Genomic DNA, 23,140 nt, shown 5'->3' with positions numbered 1-23,140 from the left:
ACGAGGCGACAAACAGACAACAATCCATGGATAAATGACGACATACTAAATACTATTACTGTAAAAGAAAATCTATGGAAAAAACTTAAAAAGTCACCCAGTAACACACATTTACAAACCTTATACAAAAACACAAAAAATAAACTAACAACAAAAATTCGTAGGGCAAAAAGACGCTACTACTTCCAAAAATTCATGGAATATAACGACAACATTAAGCAAACATGGGCTACACTCAACGAATTAGTAACCCGAAAAAAGAAAACTTCAGCAAAAGACTTTATTGCAAAAAGCTTCGGTCAGGACACAAACCAAGAGGAACTAGCAGACTCATTCAACCATGCTTTCACAAACAACATTACAGAACTCAAAAAAAGACAATCTACCAACGATCAACAAAAAACTACCGACACGAAGTCAACAACAAACGATGTATTTTCCACCCATAACAAAACAGGAACTGAAAGAAGCAATCCTACAACTAAAACCAAAGACCACTCCAGGAATAGACAAAATAAGACTCACAGACCTTATAACACGCGTTGAACAAATAAATCCAATACTTTTGAAACTCGTGAACATAATATTCGACACAGGCATTATTCCACAGCAACTAAAAACTGCAGTAATTACGCCAATATACAAACACAACACGGCAAAAGAAACGATACTCAGAACTACAGACCAAAAATTCTAGAAAAAATAACACACACCAGACTACAGAACTATTTACAGAAGTACAACATCATCTCACAAAACCAATATGGTTTTCAGAAAACAAAAAGCACCATTACTTTATTAGAAGACATCGCCGACACAATAAACAAAGCTCTCGACAAAAACAAGTACGCCGTCCTTATACTGCTGGACCTAACCAAAGCATTTGACACACTTGAACATGACATACTACTCACCAAACTTTACTCAATAGGTATAAGAGGGACACTGCATACATGGTTCAAGAACTACCTCTCAAACAGAATACAGGTAACAAAAATAGGTACATGTCACAGTCGGAGTATACAAGTAAAACACGGTGTACTTCAAGGTGCCATATTATCACCCACTCTATTCAACATATACATTAACGATGTTCATAACATATCCATAAGAAGTCAAATATTTCAATACGCAGATGACACTGCATTACTAGCAATCCACACAGACATTAACACAGCTCTCTGCAAAGCACAACAAGACCTAAACGAAATCACAACATGCTTCCACCAAAACGCAATTCTAATGAACGGCACCAAAACACAGATGTTGATAATACACAACCCAAGAATTATACGCCCTGTATCATTATCGATACATTGTCACACATCGATACATTGTCATGCATTAACAACAAAAATACCTGCCAATGTTCCGAAATCAAACCTGTAATACACGCAAAATACCTCGGTCTCTATATAGATTCCCACCTTAAATGGACAAAAGATATAGAATACCTACACACCAAACTACGGATCATCGCAGCAAAACTCTTCCAAGTTAAAGACATTATTCCACCCAACATAAAAAAAAAAAACTCCTATATCACGGTATCTGCGAATCTCTGCTCAGATACGGAATAACAGTCTATGCAAATACATCAAACAGCCGCCTAACAAAATTAAAAACACTACACAGGAAAATCGTGTCAATATTTTCCTGTGTAGTGTTTCTAATCTGATGATCTCGACAGCTTACACGCAACAACCAATATCTGACAAGCACATGGCGATACACAGAATTCTGAGCATTAAAAACCTGAAACACTACATGACATTAACAAGGAATTATTTCGACATCACCTATCGAAACAACAGAGACACATATCGTATAACACGACCTACAACAACTCTCTACATCCCCACACCCTTCAACAACTCATACGGGTCTTTTGTGAGATCACATCAGATACCCACGCAACTCAACAACCTACCAAGAAAGTTAAAACACATAGACAATTTTAATACCTACAGAACATTAAAAAAACGAACTCTGGAAAATATACCAACACAGTTAAGAAACCATTAACACTATTATACACATCACAAATCACTAGCATCCAATGCCTACATCCCATACATAAATAGTAGCAACAACACAAATAGTGAAGGCTAAATCCCACTCTCTTCATAAAAGCTAATCCAAGCTTCGAAGTAGGTGGGATTAACTTGCCTCACTCATCTACAAGTAATCCTTATAAGCAAATGCAGAAATTTGTATGTATAATCACTCTTTCTGAAACTTTGAAAAAATAAAAAAATAAAAAATAATAATAATAAAAAAAATAAAAAATAAAAAATTATACAAAAAATTCTGTATAATCTTCATTGTTAATATTAGAAGAACATGTGTTGTAAATACATAATATAAAGGCAAAAAAGTATTATTAAAAATTTTAATTGAAATCCATTGTAGGAATTGCAGCACTTCGTGTTGAACGCTGTAAAATTATAAGGTGCAATGTCACACAAGATGTTTATTGTATGTATAAATATTTTAGCAATCAATAAAAAAAAAAAATTTTAATTAAAAAAAATAATAATAATTATTATTATTATTAAAATTATTATTATTATTATTTCAGTTTATGCTGAATATTTGGTTACACGATTATTTGGTTTCTTTTGGTTTTAAAACTTGTTTCGACGATAATCTTCGTCGAAAGTAGAAATTAAGCAAGTCTAATTTGTTCAAGTAAAAACTGATGGGAACGAACACACTCGTCTTGATTAAATTAGATATAGGGTTTTTCTCCCGGAAACTCGGTTTTTCATCCCGCGTACAGACAGACAAAAAATAATGTTGTTGGTGATGATGGGGCGGTAGATGACGCTGATGGTAGTAGTATCATAGTAGGAGAATTAAGTAGTAGTGAAGAGGGTGAGATGCATTTAGCGAAGTAGAGTGCCCTCCCGCGATGAGTCCTTGGACTCCCTGGAGGCGTCACGTAATAATAATAATACGATTAAAACACACCTGCTTATATTAATACTCATGTAGAGCAACATGATATACGACAGGCTGCGAGAAAGAATGATCTAGATCAGCGTTTCCTGATCTAGTCACGAAATATACTTCTCGTCTCGCTATGTATTTACGGAACAGTATTATTCTTTTGCGGCTGACAGTCTGCACTGCACCGCCAGCACTGTGCAAACATGCAAGAACTTGTCAGCGGAAGGGCGCATTGTCTCACTCACCCGAACGATGCATAATATCGGTTCCCTTCTCTCTCAACCCGTGTACGCCAGACTAAATTGCATACGAATGGTATATTAAATCACTACATTGTTATTTTTTTAAATGCAGTGGCGTAGCTAGGGAGGTGCGGAGGGGGCGGTCCGCCCCAGGAGGCACTTTTCACGTGAGACACAATTTTATTTTTCGAACGATTTTTCTATTTATGTTAACATAGCAATTTTATTACTTATTTAATAATTAGTTTTCAACATACATTTTATACTTACAACTAAAATAAACATAAACATAGTGTTTTAATTTCATTCCCTACGTCGACTTTTTGTAATATTTTTGGTATGTATTGAGAGGGGCGGCAAACTCAGGGACCGCCCCGCGCAGCAAAAGCCCTAGCTACGCCACTGTTTAGATGTCATTACTACGCGTATACCTGACTATACAAAGTCTATCAAAAGTGTCTTCCGCTGTCTCTTTGATTATTAGTCTATGCGAGGATATTAATAACCGAAAAAAATGTAAAAACTATAATAATACAAAAATGGTGTGCCTACAAATATGAAAAATAAACATAAAATAATAATAATAATAATAATAATAATAATAATAATAATAATAAAATTACGATTTTTCACGGAACAGTTGTTCTCATCTCAAGGAACGCTAGTGTTTCGAGGAATACAATTTAGAAAATGCTGATCTAGACAGAAAAAAAAAAATCTTGATTTGCGAAGTGGTTAGTTTAAATGGATTTTAATCCAGTAACTGATTGATTGTATATGCCTATCAATATAATATGATTTCTAGTAGAAAAACCGTAATATATGCAATTCTAGGCACCGGCTGGAACAATGTTTCTGAAGTTTTTTTGTGGTTGCGAAACCCTAGATAAAAATATTTCTTTTTCGCGGTAAAAAATTCACAATAAATTATCGAACAGGAAATTATGACATCCGAGTGGCTATGCGCTTAGCAACCATATGTCTGGGAAAGGAGTGTCCTAGGTTCGAATCCCGTCGACGACGTGAGGAGCTTAATGATCTTTCTCAGACACAGGCAAGTTAGCTGGTCTTGTGCCGTAGGGGTTTTCTCCCCAGTTTATCTGGAGTTTTTCCTCCCACAAGCAGGCAAACCAGTCCCGTGAACACACACATCTACAGATATAGGACACACCTGGAGGCATAGGGCTAGCGACTCTATCCATGGGCTAAGGATAGCCCGTTTAGGCCTAACACGTGAAGGGAAGAGGAAGAAATTATCACAATGAGCAGTTACGTGCAAAATATTTTAATCTAGAAAACTTATGATGCTTAACATTACAAATAACATAGCATAACTGTTCTAGAAATAAGTCAATTTAATAAAAATATTCACCCACTATACCAGTGGTGGCGAACCTTTTTATGTGAGCGTGCCAAAAATTTACAAATCAAGTTGCTGACGTGCCGTGAAGTTTTTAATAGGGGAAAAATTTAATACAAAATTAATTGCAGAATTTTATTGAGACAGGTTTAAAAATTAACATAGAATTTCATAAAAATGAACTCATAATTTGACATACACATTGTCGTATACAAATCGATATCAACCTATTATAAATTTATTAATTTATCAATATCAATATAGCAATTTATAAATGAGATTTTTGCTGTTGTACATTAGATCCCAAATGCTTTAATTTTGTCAGTTAGTAATGCACACGCCGAATGAGATTCATCAGTCATCCTATTTCTTAAACTGTATTTTATAAAATTCATTTCGAAAAATAATGACTCACAAACATATGTAGAGGAGAAAATTGTTGTTTAAAAAAACTGCATCATAAAATTGAAAATTGTTGTTTAAAAAACTAGCGATATAGCTATTGCTAGTTTTTTTAAACAACAAAAGGTTTCAGGAATGGCATTCCAGGTTTTCAATATTTCCTCTTCTGCATTCTTTTTAATTGCACCCAATAATCGATCATTTTCCATTATTTCCAAGTCATTTCTCACATCGACAAACTTTTGTTTCCATATAGAACTAGATTGAAAATCGATTAATTGCATTTCTATATCTTCCAAATTCAGCCACTCGAAAATCTCCAAATTGAGTTTATCTGTTAATGTTGTGTCCGGATGCAAAATTAATTTTGATGTCTCTGCAAATTGCCTGAACGGTGTAAATCTTGAAGAAAATTCGTTGATTATCGACTGAATAACTGTAGAAAACTCTATTTAAATTAAGGGGATATTAAATCCCACATTGTTTTAAAGCCGAATAAGAAACTCAAAGATAGGAATCAAAGAGTTTCACGCCGAATATAGAAAACTATAAAAATTTCGGCGGATTGTAGTGTACGCTAAAGCACGTAGTTCAACACTAGGGCAACTCGTTGCAGAGAAAGTTCTGATAATAGTGATCAGAACTATAAACTCCTCTGCTACGAGTTGCCCTAGTGTTGAACTACGTGCTTTAGCGTACACTACAATCCGCCGAAATTTTTATAGTTTTCTATATTCGGCGTGAAACTCTTTGATTCCTATCTTTGAGTTTCTTATTCGGCTTTAAAACAATGTGGGATTTAATATCCCCTTAATTTAAATAATGTTTGCAGCGCCGAATTGAAGCCTATTGGCTCTTTATATTTATGTAGAAAACTCGTTTGTGAATTTAACTTGATCTGTTTTTTCATGGGATTCTATATCTGCAAAGATTTTTTTTTGTATTTGGAAAATATCGGAAGGCATTGGAAATAACGTCACGATTAAAATTTGGTAATTTAGCTTCGAATGCTTTGATTAAATCAAACATGACAATAATTGTCTTGTTAACACCTTACAGTTTAACATTTAATTCATTTAAATATAAACACAAATAAGTAAAAAACATTAATTTCGAAAGCCATTCGACGTTCATTAACTGATTGTATTTTTCAATGATTTTCTCATTATGTAAAAAAAGCCGCCTTCATGTAAACACTCAACAAATCTTTGAAGAACTTTCCCCCGACTTAACCATCGGACGTTGCTGTACATAAGTAAACCATAGTACACCGAGTTTACCTCACTTAATAATTCTATAAATTTTCGTTTATTTAAAGCGTGTGCCGATATAAAATTGACCAATTTTGTTACATTGCTCATAATATCTTCCAGTGGCTTGAAACTAGCCTTTGCGCATAAAACCTGCCAATGTATAATACAATAAAAACCCAGAACTGAATGTCCAATACGTTTGGTAAATAAATTGACGAACCCGTTTTCCTCTCCAGTCATACTGCGAGCACCATCAGTAGTTACTGATACAATTTTGAAAGAATCTATATCTCTTTCAGCAAGTGCATTTACAACTACGTTGCAAATATCTATTCCTTTTGTTGTTGTTGCTAATGATGTTAAACTTATCAATTCTTCTTTGATATTATTCCCAACAGAATAACGAATAAAAATTTCTAAACGAGCTGATCCAGTTATGTCAGTACTCTCATAAAGACAAAGAGAAATTAATCCAGAAGATTTTATATCTATGTTTTGCTGATGAGTTATATTTTTAGCCATTTCTATGGTTCTACCTTTCACTATGTTTCTAGCCAAAGGCATATCTTTTATTCTTTGAATAATTTTTTCCTTGTTTTCAAAATCTTCAAAGAGAACTGGTGCGCATTTTAACCATGCTTCTTTTATATATTCCCCATCACTAAAAGGTTTGCAGTGTTTGGCAATTACATTTGAGGCAAAAAAAACTAGCAGCAGTTATATTTGAAACTGCCGATAAATTTCATTAGGGTTGTTGACTGGATATTCCTATTTTTAATTGCCCGAGCAATAAATTATTTCTGTTCGTCCTTGCTTTTCTCAAGGAGCGATTTATGGTTTGACTCATAATACCGACATTACTGACGACGTTCTGCACACAACTGTCCCGGAACATAAAACACATATTGCTTTATTGTCTTTGTTAATCATGCTATACTCTTCAGTCCACCAGCTTTGGAACTCTCTGCTGCTTGACTGTGATAATTTTCGTTTTCTATTTTCGCCAGCCATGTTCGGTAGAACTGTAACAAAATAATTCACAACTTAAATCAAATGCATTTTTTATAGTTTCAAAAAAATCAACATTTTATTATATGCCTAAATGAAATTATCTTTATAATTCCCATTTACAGTAGCAAAAACAAGAGTGCACATACGCAACAATAATGCATTTGCCGCTGCTTATTTCTGCCTACTGGCGGATGCTAGGTGCGAAATGCATAATGAACGCACGTGCGATTAGAAAAGCGAAAAGTCAGGGAATCCTAAGGAGCAGTCGCTCTCAATTCTTTTTCTATAAGACTGTATTTTTACTGTATTTATATTTATTCTTACTGTATTAGAAGGCCCAGTCCCAACAAACTTACTCGTAAATACCGTTCCCGTTTTTTTTTAAAGTTCATACATTAAAACGTTTAATGTTGGATTTGATATCCACTTAATTTATATAATTTTGTATCGCCGATGTGAAGCCTTTTGGCTATTTATTTTAGTAAATAAGTATTAATAATTAATTATGGAATAATCATAAAGAGTATTAGTACATTTATGTATACGGTGTAGCATGTTGAGAAATATAAAAGTACGCATTTAAATTAGTTATCAATCACAGGACTAATGCTACAATATTGTAGTTTCCTCAGGTCAACATCATTAAATTAACTTGTGGTAAGTTTCATTGACATATCCCATTCTGATCACCAAAAATTTATAATATTATTCAGTATAAAATTGATTGTTGTATTATTAAATTGATTTTAATGATGTTGGTTTAAAAAAAAAAAAACGGTAGTGAGAAAAATATTTATGCATTGTAACTCACCATAGAAGTAAGCGGAGCAGGAGAAGCAGCAGAAGGATGTCGACTTGTTCGGCGAACGCTTGCCGTCGAATATAACTTGCCCTCGCGTATAACTGGCACCCCTGATTTCACTTTACGAAAAAAGACATTAAAACGTTTGCATATATACCTCCCACACAAAAACTACACGCCTTCCCCAACAGCCATTATATACTGTAGATGTAAGAAAAGAAAAAAAAGTTTTATTGTATCCCTGAATAATCTACAGAGGATTTTGCAGTCTGTGTAATATATTTCTCAACAAATAGTGCAATTAGAGACAGCTGGAATAAAAACGGCGCTTAATGAATCACATGTACCCCTCTCACAGAAACTACGCTGTAAAGATGCAAGCAAAACCATATATTGCACCGGAAACACAGTATCTAACTAAAACTCTTGTCTAATTTTTCAATTACATGAAATAAGTGTTTGTTTGATTGCATTTGAAATTCTCTATGTCATTATAACAGATCACAAAGGCTTACTTCAATTAAAATTCTACCACGAATTGAAACATGACATATAATGCTTGTGTGAGTTCCCCTTCCAGCTCAAACGCAAACAAGGCAATAAAAATCAACCAAGGGTTGAAACTTTGTGTGAGTGGAGCCCGCCGGTAATGAGAAGTTCTGTCAGATAGATATATCTGACAGAACTTCTCATGATAAACGACACCCCGTCGTGAATATAATATCTTAAAACTAAGAAATATATAGTGAATGTTGTTATGACAGTTGCAGATGCTATAGAATTCGGTTTTGAAGAGAATTAGCATTTCAACTCAAAAATTGTCGGTTCCATTTATCTTTAAAGGGTCGCGCGATCTTTTGTTAATACCACACCAATAGAATTCATGTCTTCATAGCTGCTCTCTCCTCTAAAACAATATTTAACTTGTACGTTTGCAACAATTAAAAAAAAGGGTTGAATAATTTATAAGCGTATAAAAGGATACCATATGTAAATCGTTGACGTGCCAGCAAAATTCTCGGGCGTGCCACCTCTGGCATGCGTGCCATAGGTTCGCCACCCGTGCACTATACTATGCTACGTAGAAAAGATTTTATTTACCTAATATTACTGAAAATCATGCTGTTACAAAATGTTTACAATGTGATTTGAAAAAGCTAAACTATTTTGGGCTATGGAGCAGACCCTTTTTAACGACTAGGCTAAAACAGTCATGAACTCAAAAATACCATGTTCACTGGCAATCAAATAAAATAAATTACTCCCCTGTACTCTCAAACCAGTCCGATTCCCGAAAGCTCTCGAACAACCAAACTCTTCCTAACACTGCACAAAGAAGGCCACGCGGCTAGCTGCTCACAATTAGTTTTCTGCTTTATTCCTCTGAGGACGTTTTAAGGTAACGGAACGGCCAGAAACTCGTCATGTTTGTTGCTGACTTGCTGTATAATAGGTCTTTTATAATAGTTTTTTTTTTTTTTTATTCTGAGTGCTTTCGAAATCCAAAGTTTACAAATTCATCTTTTCGGTTTTAACTTTTTCAGGACTGGTTTTAAAATTATTCTCTATCTTTATGTATTTTCTACACTGGTCGCTATCTTGTACCCACTAATCTTCAAACGTTAGAGTTAAATGGCTTCGCCCACTCCCATATGATAAAAAGTCTTAGCGGATTTATTTTATCATACGAATATCGCATTAAAATCCTCATATGGGATAAAATATGATAATGTACTTTATTTATTTTTTAATTTTCACCAACACCATACCGTTTAATTGACATAATATCAATGACGTGAGTTTTCGGAGACAGCGAACAGCGCTTGTCTCTCTTAATTTTTAATAATTTTAGGAAGAAAAATGTTAAGAGAAATTGTAGGTAGTGTCTTAAAAACTGAGAATATAGGACTTTGGCCTGATCATAAACTGATGGGAATTAGGATATTCATGGAGATGCCAAACCAGTCTTCTTCACCATAGCCAATCAGGGATAGCTGGTCCAAGCTATCACTAATTATAAATGGCATCCGAAGAAGAGTGGGAGACAAGCATTGCCATCTCGTGGTCCCTTACTCTAACGCAATATATTATTTGTTTGAAATAGTCTGAGGTTCTGCGGTCATTTTTCTTGTCTTTACGTGAGGAAAAAACCCACTTGTCTATTTCCGAGCTCGAATAACTCCGTAACCATTCCAAGGAAGGGTTATAAAAAGTTCCTTTAGTCAACGATTAGGTTCGAACTGAGAACTGCTTTCATTGGACGGCTTAGCGATACCGGTGCAAAAGTCACTTCCGTAATGCTACCCAAGCCTGAATATATAAATCGAAATAAATAAATAAAATTCCTATTTCACCTGTGATACATTATTATTATTATTATTATTATTATTATTATTATTATTATTATTATTATTATTATTATTATCCACGCAGTTGATACAGAGTCAAAACAAGATATCATTCAAACAATTTGACTGGTGACACAGAGCAGTTCAGATTCTACCCAAAAATCTAAGAATAGCCTGTCAGGTAGCATCGTAAAATATGGACTGTTTCAAGTAATGTCGTTTTTTGTAGATTGTGTGTGTGTGTGTGTGTGTGTGTGTGTGTGTGTGTGTGTGTGTGTGTGTGTGTGTGTGTGTGTGTGTGTGTGTGTGTGTGTGTGTGTGTGTGTGTGTGCGTGCGTGCGTGCGTGTGTGTGTTTTATAGATTATATAACGCCGCCCATGCACAACTGGAATGATCTTTTTCAATTGAAGGTGAGTTAGCTGATCTCATACGAAGGTAGCAGGGTTTTCATCTCCTGGAAACTCTGGTTTTTCATCCCATGTACAGACAAATTGGCCTTCAGAACACACACAATTTATAAACAAAAAATACTGTTGTTGGTGATGATGATGGGCGGTAGATGGTGTTGATGATAGTAATCTCATTGTAGGAGAATTATTGTAAGTAGTAGTGGAGAGGATGAGATATATTTAGCAAAATAGAGTAGATTGCCCTCCCATGATGAGTCCTCAGCCTCCCTGGAGGTGTCATGTAATAATAATATGGTCACTTTCTTTATGTTTAAATCTTGTGAAAAGCTGGATAGCTATTTTGAAATTGCACCAAATGTACCGATAACTATTGGGATGACTTTAATGTGCTTAAGCCACAGCCGGTCTATTTCGATTTCCAGATCTTGATAGTAAGTGTTTTTTTTTTTCAATTCTTTGTTGTTGATGTTATTCAGTGGGTACTGCAACGTCAATAATCCAAACTTATCTGTGTTCAATAATTGTGAAGTCAGGTCTATTGTGCAAGAGAAAAATTATAGAATCAAGGGAAATCCTTTTGAATCCTGTCCAATTAAACAATAATTTGAGTTATAACATCCCAGATAGCCATGCTGCAGTTATTCAATATTGGCGTTCACGTGAGTCTGCACGCATACTTGCAATAAACAATGGCATCTGTTAGAACAACTTGAAAAAATACAACGTTTTTTATGTATCAGTTATGTGTGGCGATATTTTACCTGTATTTTCAAGTTTTTAGATACTTCAATGTTTATTACTATTCTCTTCCTTTAAGAATACCTGATGAAGGCTATTATAAGCCGAAACTAGTTGTATTAATCTTATTAAATCTTTATAAGTAATCTCGGTTTTTAAGTCATTAAATCTATTTTAAAAAATGTATGTACATATACACACATATACATATATACCTATTACTATTTTACATATAATACGTCTTCTATGCATATGAATATTTTACTTATAATACATATAATTATTCTTTCGGAGACACTTCTTTATAGCCCTTTGTTATGTTTGACTTGACACTTTTACATTTGGACTGTTAACATTTTGGATTGTACATTATACATTTACAGTATAATGTACACTTTGGATTGTACATTATACATATACAGTTTGGATTATACAGATATACTTTGGATTATACATTAGTAACTTATCATGAAGTGGTAAGCGCTATTTACTATATACCATATTTATACATACATATGTAGTTACTTTACATATCATAAATATTCTTAACATATAATTACTAAAACTTGTTTTTGCATATCATTACATGATTTATTGCTTCATTATTATCATTTTCAGATTGCAAATGTCTATATACATATGTAGTATTTGTTTTAACATAGAAGGAGAGGGTCACATTTTGGCAGATATTTGAGTTACCCACCGGATCAGCAAAATGTCATCAAGTTCTTCCACTATATAAACTGTCATTGACATTTTTTGATACATAAAAATAAACTACAACCTCTATAATTGACAAATATTATGCACAGAACTACAACTAATTATAGCATAAAGAAATTAATGTACAAGTGGTTATACAGCTTAATGAAAAAGTTTACAATATGCTTTTCTTTCGCTTATGTATATTTTATCGTGTATATGTGTGTTTTATGCTTTTTTTTTTAATTTATGGTGGGTCCTTTATTTCTATGATTTGCAGTTGTTCTTCGAATTCTGAGATGAGACCTATTTGCCGCCATTGGTGTTTTGTTATTTTGTTTCTGTTTATGGTATCTGTGATTGTTTCTTTTAATATGTTGTTTATTTTCTTGAGTATGTCTGGTCCTGTTTCCCTTCGGTAAATTTTGTCGCATCTGTATGTCCAAATCGAGTACATGGGTGTTATAATAATGATTGCTTTAGTTGTGTTAATGTTCCCTTCGTTTAACCAGTATAATGTGTGTTCTGCAAAGGGTTGTTTGTGTTTTATGAATGTTTGAACCGTGTTCCATATTCGGGAGGTGTGAGGACAGTACATCATTAAGTGGTAAAGTGTTTCTGGTTGGTGGCAAAAATGACATCTGGCGAGGCCTTGAAGAGGGATCCCTTTCGCTGTGCACCATATTTTGGTGGGCAAACAAGCGTGGTGTACTTTGTAGTAGAAGGTTTCTAATTTGGGGTTTATGGGCAGATTGAAAGCTTTTTTAAGTGTCTTTGATAGTCTTAATGTCCCTCTTTCAATCTCCTGGTGGTGGTGGTGGTGGTGGTGGTGGTGGTATAACTGTGAGCGTGAGTTTGATGTGTGCTGCTTTATGTCTCATCTTCAAAGAATTCGTTTATTCCTTTGTATTTGTTAATGAAGTTATAACCTTCCGCAATCTCGTGGAACATTCCTGGTGTTTTGCCACTCGAACGCGGAAGGTTCCCTTCTTATTACTTTGTCAGGCATTATCTTCTGCATATAATATATTATATATGCGCTCCACGCTTTTTCCTCTGTGTAAGCTCTCTCTATGATTTTTCTCTCGCACTTAGAGTTTTTAGGTGTACGTTTATTAAGCCGAGTCCTCCCGCCTCAATGTCATGGAATATTGTGGATCTTCTGATGGGTTCGTATTTGGAACCCAAGATGAGCTTTGCACACTCTCTGTGTATTCTGTCTACTGCTTGACCGTTGTAGTTGGTATTGTTCATGAGGTACCATATCTTAGACAGTAAGTATTGATTGCATATTTTAGCTTTACTTGTTAGTGATAGTTGTCTGTGTCTCATCTGTGTGATTTTCTTGGTTATTTTTGTATGTGCAAGCTCCCATTGTGTGTTGTGTTGGATTTGTTCCCCTATGACGATCCCTAGTAGTGGTAGGTGTTTGTCTATTTTTATGTCGTTCGGCATGGTAGGCCTTTTTACCCACCTGCCGACGAACATCGCATGGCACTTGTGAAGGTTTACTTTGAGTGCTGACGCTTTTTCAAATTTTTTTGAGTATGTTGTATGCGAGTGTGAAGGACTCGGCTGTAGTTACGGTTAGTATTACATCGTCGGCATAGGCGAGCACTTTTGTTTTTCCTTCACCTCCTATGTGAGTGCCCGCTATGCCGGGATGGTTAGATATTTCTCGTATTACCGGCTCTAAGGCGAGACCAAAGAGGATCATAGAGAGACTGTCTCCTTGTCTGACCGAGCATTTAATTTTGACCGGTGCAGACAGTTTCTTGTTTATGATTAGGCAAGACTCTGCTATGGTGTAAATGTTTGAAATCAGATTCTGAAATTTTTTCCCAAAATCTGTAGCTTTGATGACTTCATGTAGGTAATGATGACTCACTGAGTCAAAGGCCTTTTCAATGTCGAGACCTACCAGTAGACATGGTTGTTGTGTTGCCTGGTAGTGCTCGTATATACATCGAATTTGAAGGATATTGTCCTCTATTTTTCGGCCTTTTATTCCGCAGGTTTGGGATTTGGATATGATCTGGTTTATGTGTCTCTGCACTCTTTCGGAAATAATTTTAGTTAAAATTTTTTGGTCTGTATTGAGGAGTGTAATTCCTCTGTATTGTGTCTCTTCGTTGTTTGCTGTGTCTTTCTTTTTGGGAATTAATGCTATGTAGCTGAGGTTGAAATGTTCTGGGATGCTCTCCGAATTGTGTATTTCGGATAGCATTTTCACAAATAGTGTCTCAAACATGGGGTAGTACGTTTTGTAAAACTCCGCAGTGAGGCCGTCGGGTTCTGGGGATTTGTGTAATGATAGGGATTTTATGATTTTCTTGCATTCGGTTGGCGTGATTGGTGCGTTTATGTGTTCTGCTTCCTTGTCTGTGAGTCTTGGTAGTTGTGTCAAGAAGTTTGTGTTTCTGTTTCGTCATTTTCTTTTTCAGAGAATGTATTCGTGTATTGTGAGTTGAAGAATCGGAGGCGATTTGCATCTCCCTCGATTTCTAACCCCTCGTGTTTTATTTTATTAAATTGAGCTTTCTGCTTTTTTTTTGCTCTTCAAAGAGCCACGCAGCTTTGGTCGTTCCTTCATCTTGTTCCATTGTTTTTATTTTAGCACGAACCCGGCCCCTTCAGCCTCTTTTATTTCAATTTGTTTTAGTTTTGCTCTGAGTGCATTAATGGCTATTTTATTTTCTGGAAGTGTTCTGTCTGTGTTGTATTTCTGCATTAGTTGTTTAATTATGTTTATTTTTTCTTTGTTTGTGTTGTATTTTTTTTGTTTCCCTATCTTTATGGCGGCTTTTTTTACTTGTATTTTAAATTTGTTCCATGCCTCCGTTACATTTGTTATTTTTTTTATATTTTCTAGTATTTGTTTAATTTCCGATGTAAATTGATCTGTGTTAATAATACTGTTATTTAGTTTCCATAGCGGGTAGTTTCTGTTAGTGTATGTGTTGCTGTCTAAGGTCTCAAGGGACAGTTTAGCCTTGACCAAGTGGTGGTCACTAAAAGTTAGTGGTGCATGGTACACTTCCTTAACAGTGGACTTTAGATGCTGGCTTATGTATATTCTGTCTAGCCGTGAGGCATTGGTGGGGGAAAAATGTGTATACTCCCTCCGTGTAGGATATAGTATGGGAAATGTGTCCTTTATATTACATCGTTGTATTATGTGTGTGAAGTTGTTCTTTGTTGAAGTGTTTTTAATTTCTTTGTCTATATTGTTGTTTTCAGTAAAGTTCATGTCCCCGGCTGCTATGATATTTTTTATGTTTAGCATTTCATTTCCAAGTGTTTCCCAGAAGTGTTTTTTGTTGTTGTGATTGGTAGGGCCGTAGATGTTTATTAACGACACTATTTGATCTCCCCAGACCACTTCAACCTCGAGGGCTCTGTGTTCTGTTATGGTGCTATGGGATACGATTTGTATGTTGCTTTTTTTCTTATGAGTGTTGATAATCCTGCAATGCCATTACCTTGTGCTGGCTCGCCAACGATGTAGTAATGACATTACAGGCTTCTGTGAATTTTTTTTCTGTTTCTGAGTCTGTGTTTAGTCTCGTGTCTTGTAGCATTACAATGTCTGTGCGGTTCTGATGTATCATGTTTCTTAATAATTTCTGTGACTGCTGACTGTTTAGACCATTGCAATTAATGCTCACTATATTAATTGGTTTCTTCATAATTTTTGAAATCAGCAGATCTTTCCTCTCTGAGTTTTTACTTTATCTTTTTCTCTTTTTGCTTTTACATTAGGCGTAAATTTCATTTTGTTCCTTCTATGTGGGGTGAAAGCACTTGGGCTTTTTTCATTTCCACCCAGATTTTCTGGACTTATAGTAAGCTCCTCTTTATCATTCTTCTTGACAAATTCTTTTTTCCTGCCATGTCTTCTCTGCAGTTTTGTTCCTGAGAGGTTATGCAAGATGTTTCTGCTTCTTGCAGTTCATCTTTCCTGGCATTTTTTTTCTCTTCTGTAATGTCCTCTCTACATATATTTTCTTCAGAGGTTACACACGGTGTTCCCTCTTCTTGCTGCTTATTTGGAAGTATTTTTTTGCTAATATCTTCGGATGTATTTTTTTCGTTTACTTTTTTCAGTTGCATGTCTTCTAAGTTGTTCTCTTGAACATCGTCTGCTTTTTCCAGCTCATTTTGTGTACTTGGCTGGTCTGCAGCTGTTCGTTTGGCTAACATTGATGCATATGTCTGCCCAGGACATTCTTTCATGTTATGGCCTATTCGATTACACTGCTCGCATTTCGGAGCAGTGCACTCTTTTCTTAAGTGACCAATCTTCCTGCATCGAAAGCATGCAGGGGGCGTCCTGGTATGATTACTATTCCCATCATTTTTTGAACTTTTATGACATACGGTATTTCTTCAGTTTTGGTGCCTTCGTTCAAGGTGATGGTTACTATTCTTTTGTTAGAAAGGACATGTGCCCACTCTTTGTCCCTGGTGTTACTGGTGACTTGTTCAATGCATTCGATTTTTCTTTTCGAAGTGCATTGACACAAGTCTGTTTGGGATTTGGGGGGGTGGAGGTAACCAGTGTATAATAATATCTAGCTTACGGTTTTTAGATATTGGTAGGATTTTGCATTTACGTTTACATACATCCAATTCTTTAAAATTTACAAACTTTCTTTCACAGCAATGGACTTAAAGGAAATAAGGAAAATATAATTATATTTGAGGACACCGAGGTGCCAGACATCTGAACCTCTTACCTTGGATTTGAGGCTTTCTATGATGTCTTCCTCGGTGTACGGGGCTCCAACTGGGTCGCACTGTAAGATGCAGGCTTTACTCCAGTCCAGTTCCTCGGGCAGGTTTATTGAAGATATGATGTCTACGTTGGTATCCATGGAAGAAACTGTAGCGTTTCCCGATAAATTATTTTTCGATCCGTTACTTTGGTGGAATTCTCTTGACGAACGGCCAGACTAGGGACGGTCGGATTACTTGACGATGTTCCCAAGACAGTAACCATTTTCACGGAAAGCATTTAGCAATCGTGGGCGAGGGCACTGATAATCGCCTTACGACGCTCTTAATCCTTCACCAAAGCACTAAACACTATGGACGCGGAGCACAATAAAACACGTCTGCTCTGGTCAGAGTCCAAGCAAAAAGTCGCACTACTTCCACTGAGCTACACAGGCTGCATAAAAAGCAGATAGGTTAAAAAATAAGAAAAGAAAAAATAGCTAGGTTAAAAATAAAAAAAGTAATAAAAAATGACCTTGCCTGCTCCCTACAGGGAATAAAATCATTAGCAGATGATTTATTTATTTAAAACAAATAAATTAAAAAACTAGATAAGTTGCATTTTTATTGACAGATTCTATTTTTATGGATAAGTTTACAATCTTTTGTGGGTTAAAGAGTCACTTAAAAAAAGTGATTCTTTGATCTGGCTACTTATGGGGATGAAAATGCTGCACTGTACTTGTGTTGCACTCATACTCAAAGAAAGCCGACACATCAGACCACCTACATCGTGTTTCTAATTTACTGTACACATGCCCAGCATTTGATAATGAAAGTTTATAACGTATCAACAAAAGAAAGAGATATTCCTAGAGTAAAGAGAACAAAAATGAACCGGTAACAAAACTGGCCAGAAATGAAATTTTTGTATTGTGCAAATCCTAGTTATAAAATCATTTCTAATTATCAACTGGGCATCCACAGCTTATTCGACAACGACAATGCTTTCCATTTAGGACATGTCTCTAATCCTTACTGACACTAGACTTTGGTAGAGTGTCAGTAAGAAGTAGATTATTGTTTTATGGAGTACTCTCCCACTTTGAGTCTTGGGACTCGATGACGTTGGCGTCTAATGACAGATATCAATAGATAAATATTTTTTTAGCTCCCTTGAGGAGTGTGAAAAAAAAAGAATGAAAAACAGGGTATGCTATTTCACTATCTCTCCTCTATCATTTCTAAACAAAAGGTTATCATAGTATATCATGTGAATTATTATTGCACTGTAGTCTATACTAACATCGAAGTCGAATAATATGTCTACAGTAATATACTAAGTTGAAATAAAGAATATTATGGTGTCTGGCAACACTACATTGGTTGCTTGAGAGAATGCAGATAAACTATTAGAAATAAAAATCAAGAAACTAGCCCGTTGCTGGCTGTACTAATTATGCATTGAACAAATCATTTTAATTTGTAAAGTAAAGCTGTAGTTTCCTTTCTAAGCTTTCATTATCACTCTCTTCACATATATCTCAAATTCAGACTTAATTAGACGTTTTCCAGCAAGAAATAGAAGTTTTTGCAGAAATTTTATCTTCTTACCTGATTTCCCAACCTATGCAAAATACTTCATGTAGACAGAGAATACTGTGCTGGATTCTCCTGTTTTCTTTCAATAACCAAGTTCTTTATGTATTACTTTGATATCCTAATCCTGTAGCCTCCTCTCTTTGAGAGCATTGCAACTGATTACTAGGGAGTTATGATGCAAGGTGGTTTCCCATTGCCTTTCTTACCATAAGTATTTATGACTGTAGCTGTGTGTTCAAGGGAACAGTTTGCCTGCTTAGAGGGCTGAAAAACCCCAGTTACCAGGAGAAAACCTCCACCTTCGTACGAGACCGGTTAACTCACCTTTAGAGACCAGATAAAGGATTCTCACGTCATGGACGGGAATTCAACCCGTCCATGACGTGAACCTCTTCTGGCCTGTGCCTTATAATTTTCATAATTGACATCATCGTTATGCAGCCGATAATCGTTCCATGTCATCCTTTTCTTATGAATCTCTTGCTTAATAAATTTACAGATCAAATTCATTCCTACTCTAATTATTCTTCAAACTCTAAGTACACATTCATATTGCACCATTTAAGCATGTTTTTAAACGCTTCCCATCGAACAACCAATACCATGGTGCAGAAGCCAGCATACTCCTCAGTTGATCATAATTTTCTGCTTTATAGTTCTTCCATGTAACCTTTTCTGAATGGAACCTTGATAAACTTAACCACTTACCAAATCAGTACTGAATGATTACTGTCACGAACCAGTGGCAGAATAGTTACGCCTTTAACTGAAATTCCCTTGCACACTATATTCAGATCTGACAAGGAACCTGCAGTTCCTTGTCTGATATGCTACTTGAGGATTTTGTCTTACAGTAGCTCAATAAATTCAGTTTCATTCTTCTTATGAGATTTCACTGCTCCATGTCTGCGCAGTTAGCCTAGTGACTTTGCGCTTCGCAACCATATGTCTGGGAAAGGAGTGTCCTAGGTTCGATTCACATCAACGACGTGAGGAGCTTAAGGATCTTCCTCACCCATAGCCAAGTTAGCCGGTCTTGGGCGTGGACAGCAGGGCTTTTTCCGCTAGTTTATCTGGTGTTTTTCATCCCGCAAGCAGGCAAACCGGTCTGAGGACACACGGATTACAGTCAGGAATACTGACCCAGCCATAGGTCTGATTCGTCAGCCTATGCCGGTTCCGGAGCCCGGAAAAAATTCGGGGGGGGGGGATTAGATGGTACTGTGAACTCCCGTAAAAAAGGGGAATGCAGTATCATCACACGAAATTTATTTTACTGCTCCTTGATTAATGTTCGAATAATTAATGCCCCCGTTAAGATTATTTGTTTCGTACCTATCATTTTAATTTGGTAACATATTTCTTTGTAACCAGCAAACGATCGAGTAAGCCTCTAATCCCACTCGCCTATGTATTTCATCTTGTTAGACTCCATCACCACACATTGGATGGCTTTAAACTCACTTCCATATGAAAAACTGTTACTAGTAATACAGTTATATGTCTCACATCTATCAGGATTTAAAAATCTAATTTTATTAGCTGCACATAGTCTTCTTTCCTATCTTGTGTATCGTTCCTAAAATTACTGTATCCCTTACACTGATAGTACGTCTGTCTCTGATAGCTCGATCTCACTAATGCCTATAAGCTGTGTTCCCAACATATTCACCAAGGTAACAAACTCCACCCCCTTTCTTTCTTACACGCCTAGCATTCGTGTACAGACATAATAAGTTACCTGCATGCTTTTTTCTATAATCTCAGTTGTCGTGTGTGTGACATAGTTGGGCAGCTTGCAGATCTCTGTTCTTATCTAGTAGTTTATGTAATCACACATCCTTGCACATGCTTGATAAGTCCGAACCAGAAGAACAAAAATCGTAGTATCCTCATAATCATTTCCACGATGATGGACATTCCATCATTAACAGTTTCATTACATTCTCGCTCTTATTCAGCGTTTCTCACCATTCCTCCCTACAAGATTTAGTTTCCCTGACTCTCTGTGTTAAAATGATACCAATTAATAATTTTTTAGACTTCTCATACCCAGTGGCGCCCCGTGGGTAAGAGGGTGCCTTTGTTCAAAGTTATATTTCAGCGCCGCCATAAAATAAAATTTATTATTTATCGCCTAAAAATGGCGTCCGTCCTGATCAGGCGCCTTTTTGTGGGGTACAACCTGCACATCCGCATGGGGCTGCCCTGCTCAAACCAATGCATTTAAGTGCAGGCCTTCCCTCAGGTTCACTCCATACATCGCATCCATTCCTTCTACTGCCTACGCATCGAATCATTTGCCATCATAGCCCTTCTTTGTAATTCATTCCTATCATATCTAGGTAATATATTTACAATCTTCACTTTCTCACTCTTCACTCTCGCTTCTTCCAACAATCCTTTCATATTCTCTCTCATGCGGAACTTATCGCTAGTTAAGTCGTTCGTACCTATTATAATTACGATCGTTTTTGTTTTTATTTTCTGTTTTTCAATATCAGGCCTACTAATTCACCTTTGAATTAGTAGGCTTTTAATACCCATTATTACTATTTGAAAACTCCCTATGTTTCTCATATCTTAAAAAAGACAGACAAGCTGACATGATAATACACGCAAATAACAAACATAATACACTATTTTTAAATGAGTTAGTCAGGACTCCAACCCAACCGAACATAATCATAATTAGGAATTGAATACAGGTTTTTCTAAACAAAAGTGACGTGACCGTCATATGCATGTATTCTCTGTCTAGTTTATCTGGTTTGAAGCGGCAAAATCTGCCTTTCCAGGAAGAAAATTTTGGCAGACCAACTGAGTCAAAGTTTCTTGCTTATAATAAAGTAATAATAAATAATACAATCTTAGGAAACCAGCTTGGTTTTATTACGCACCAAATAAGACAGCTGACATATTCCTTGGCCTTCAATCGACAAAGAAATTTAGATATGCATGTTACCAGACGAAAGTCTGACATGCAGCTCCGGCGTTGACGAGCCGCCATTGCCAATGGAAAATATATCTCTTAATGAGCATTGTACGCATCTATCTTATTGTTTCTGAATGGGCCTTCAAAAGTTTTAGTGGAAGTAATTTTTTCAAGTTTTGGTTTACCAACAGCTCCATTCGTACTTCTGTTGAGCATCTAATGAAATGACTATGATAAAAAAAAAATAATTCATTTTGGAAATAAAATGTTACTAAAAATAGAGGTCGCATGTATTAGTTCACAATCATAATAATGGCTAGTCAAAAGAGTATGGCGACGTCTGTTGTTCCTGTTGAATCGGTGATTGAAGAGAAGGGTGATCTGGAAAAACCAATTGATAGAGAGAAAGTAAATACAAAATATTAATGATCTGTATGATTTAGTTTAATGTTTTGCATTTGCCGTAAGGTACTTGTGTGAAATGTTATTGGTTGCACCGTAATTTTCATTAGTAACGTACTGTTTAAGATACGATTTTTTCCCTCTGGCAAGACATGCTGAAAATGAGCATTTCGTTTAAAAAAAAAAAAAGTGGTGGAATATAAAACAGAAAATGTTCATCATTTACGGGGAAAAGTAGTCACACACCCTTCAAAATGTGATCGCAGAGTATTACTCTAATGAAGAGATAGTTTCGAACATTCTGGCATTTTGTCTGCCAGATGTGGCTAATCATTTCATAATTTTATCCCACTGTTACAAGTTTTGCTCAGCATTCACGCCAACTTTCATTTTTGAAAACGTATTTTGGTGTAATCATAATTTAGAAAACCATGAGCAGGGCCCCATTTACCATAAGGCGCAAGCTTGGGCCTCACTCTCTATGGGGGCTACATTTTAAAACCTCACTCTTCACAAACAACAATAATAAAAAAAAAACGGCCTACGTATAGTTGCAAAATAAAATACTTATTTTTAAATATTGAATTCATAATATAAAAACTAGAGGCCGCTGAAAAATTTGTGAGGCCTCCCACCTCCATTTAAAATACATTATCCTTTCCTTAGAATATAAAATGAACAAGAACTGGTGTATTGCATAAAATTCATGTATGCGAGCCTACCATTTCTTTGCTGGACGTATATACACGTCCAGCAAAACCTGGATAAGTTTCTGTCCACATGTTGAAAGAACATGGATAAGAAGTGTAATTTGATCATCATGTCCATTAGAAGGTGCGATAATCAAAATTATAATGAATTATTATGGAAATGTCGACTTTTATTTTCAATAAACTAAAAAAAAAAAAAACAGAGTATGAATTTAATTAACTGAAGTAGACTTGTTCTTTTGAGGCCTCATAATGATGATGTGCCTAGGGCCTCAAAAAAGTATAAATGCAGCCCTGACCATGATTACACCAAAAATACCTAACTTTGTGGTACTAGTGCATAAAACCACTATCCATTATTATATATAATTTATATGAATCTATAAAATTAGTCACACTATGGTATTTTCAAATCATGACATAAATTGCCATGTTGTGTATTTAAGAATTAAAAAAAAAAATTAACTCTGTTAAGGTACTGTTTAAAGATTTTTTTTTTTCTTCAAGAAAATTGTGCTTCTGTGTGCTGATATTTTAAATATGGTCATTTC

The 23,140-nt window shown here is 35.6% G+C and overlaps 1 protein-coding gene across 1 annotated transcript in view; it reads left to right on the top strand.

The window, feature by feature from the left end:
* Window positions 1-21,794: 21,794 nt before the first annotated feature.
* Bin1 (histone deacetylase complex subunit SAP18) overlaps window positions 21,795-23,140 on the top strand; it is a 45,769-nt gene continuing 44,423 nt past the window's right edge. Inside the window, exon 1 of the mRNA XM_090401989.1 lies at window positions 21,795-21,885. Coding sequence (XP_090258115.1) covers window positions 21,808-21,885 — 78 coding nt within the window. The 5' untranslated portion in view covers window positions 21,795-21,807. The remainder of the gene's footprint in view (window positions 21,886-23,140) is intronic.

Source organism: Typopeltis vanoorti, chromosome 12, assembly GCF_054136105.1.
Source record: "Typopeltis vanoorti isolate ZY-2024b chromosome 12, IOZ_Tvanoo_1.0, whole genome shotgun sequence".
NCBI lineage: Eukaryota > Metazoa > Arthropoda > Arachnida > Uropygi > Thelyphonidae > Typopeltis > Typopeltis vanoorti.
This window is presented reverse-complemented; position numbering and strand designations above follow the sequence as displayed.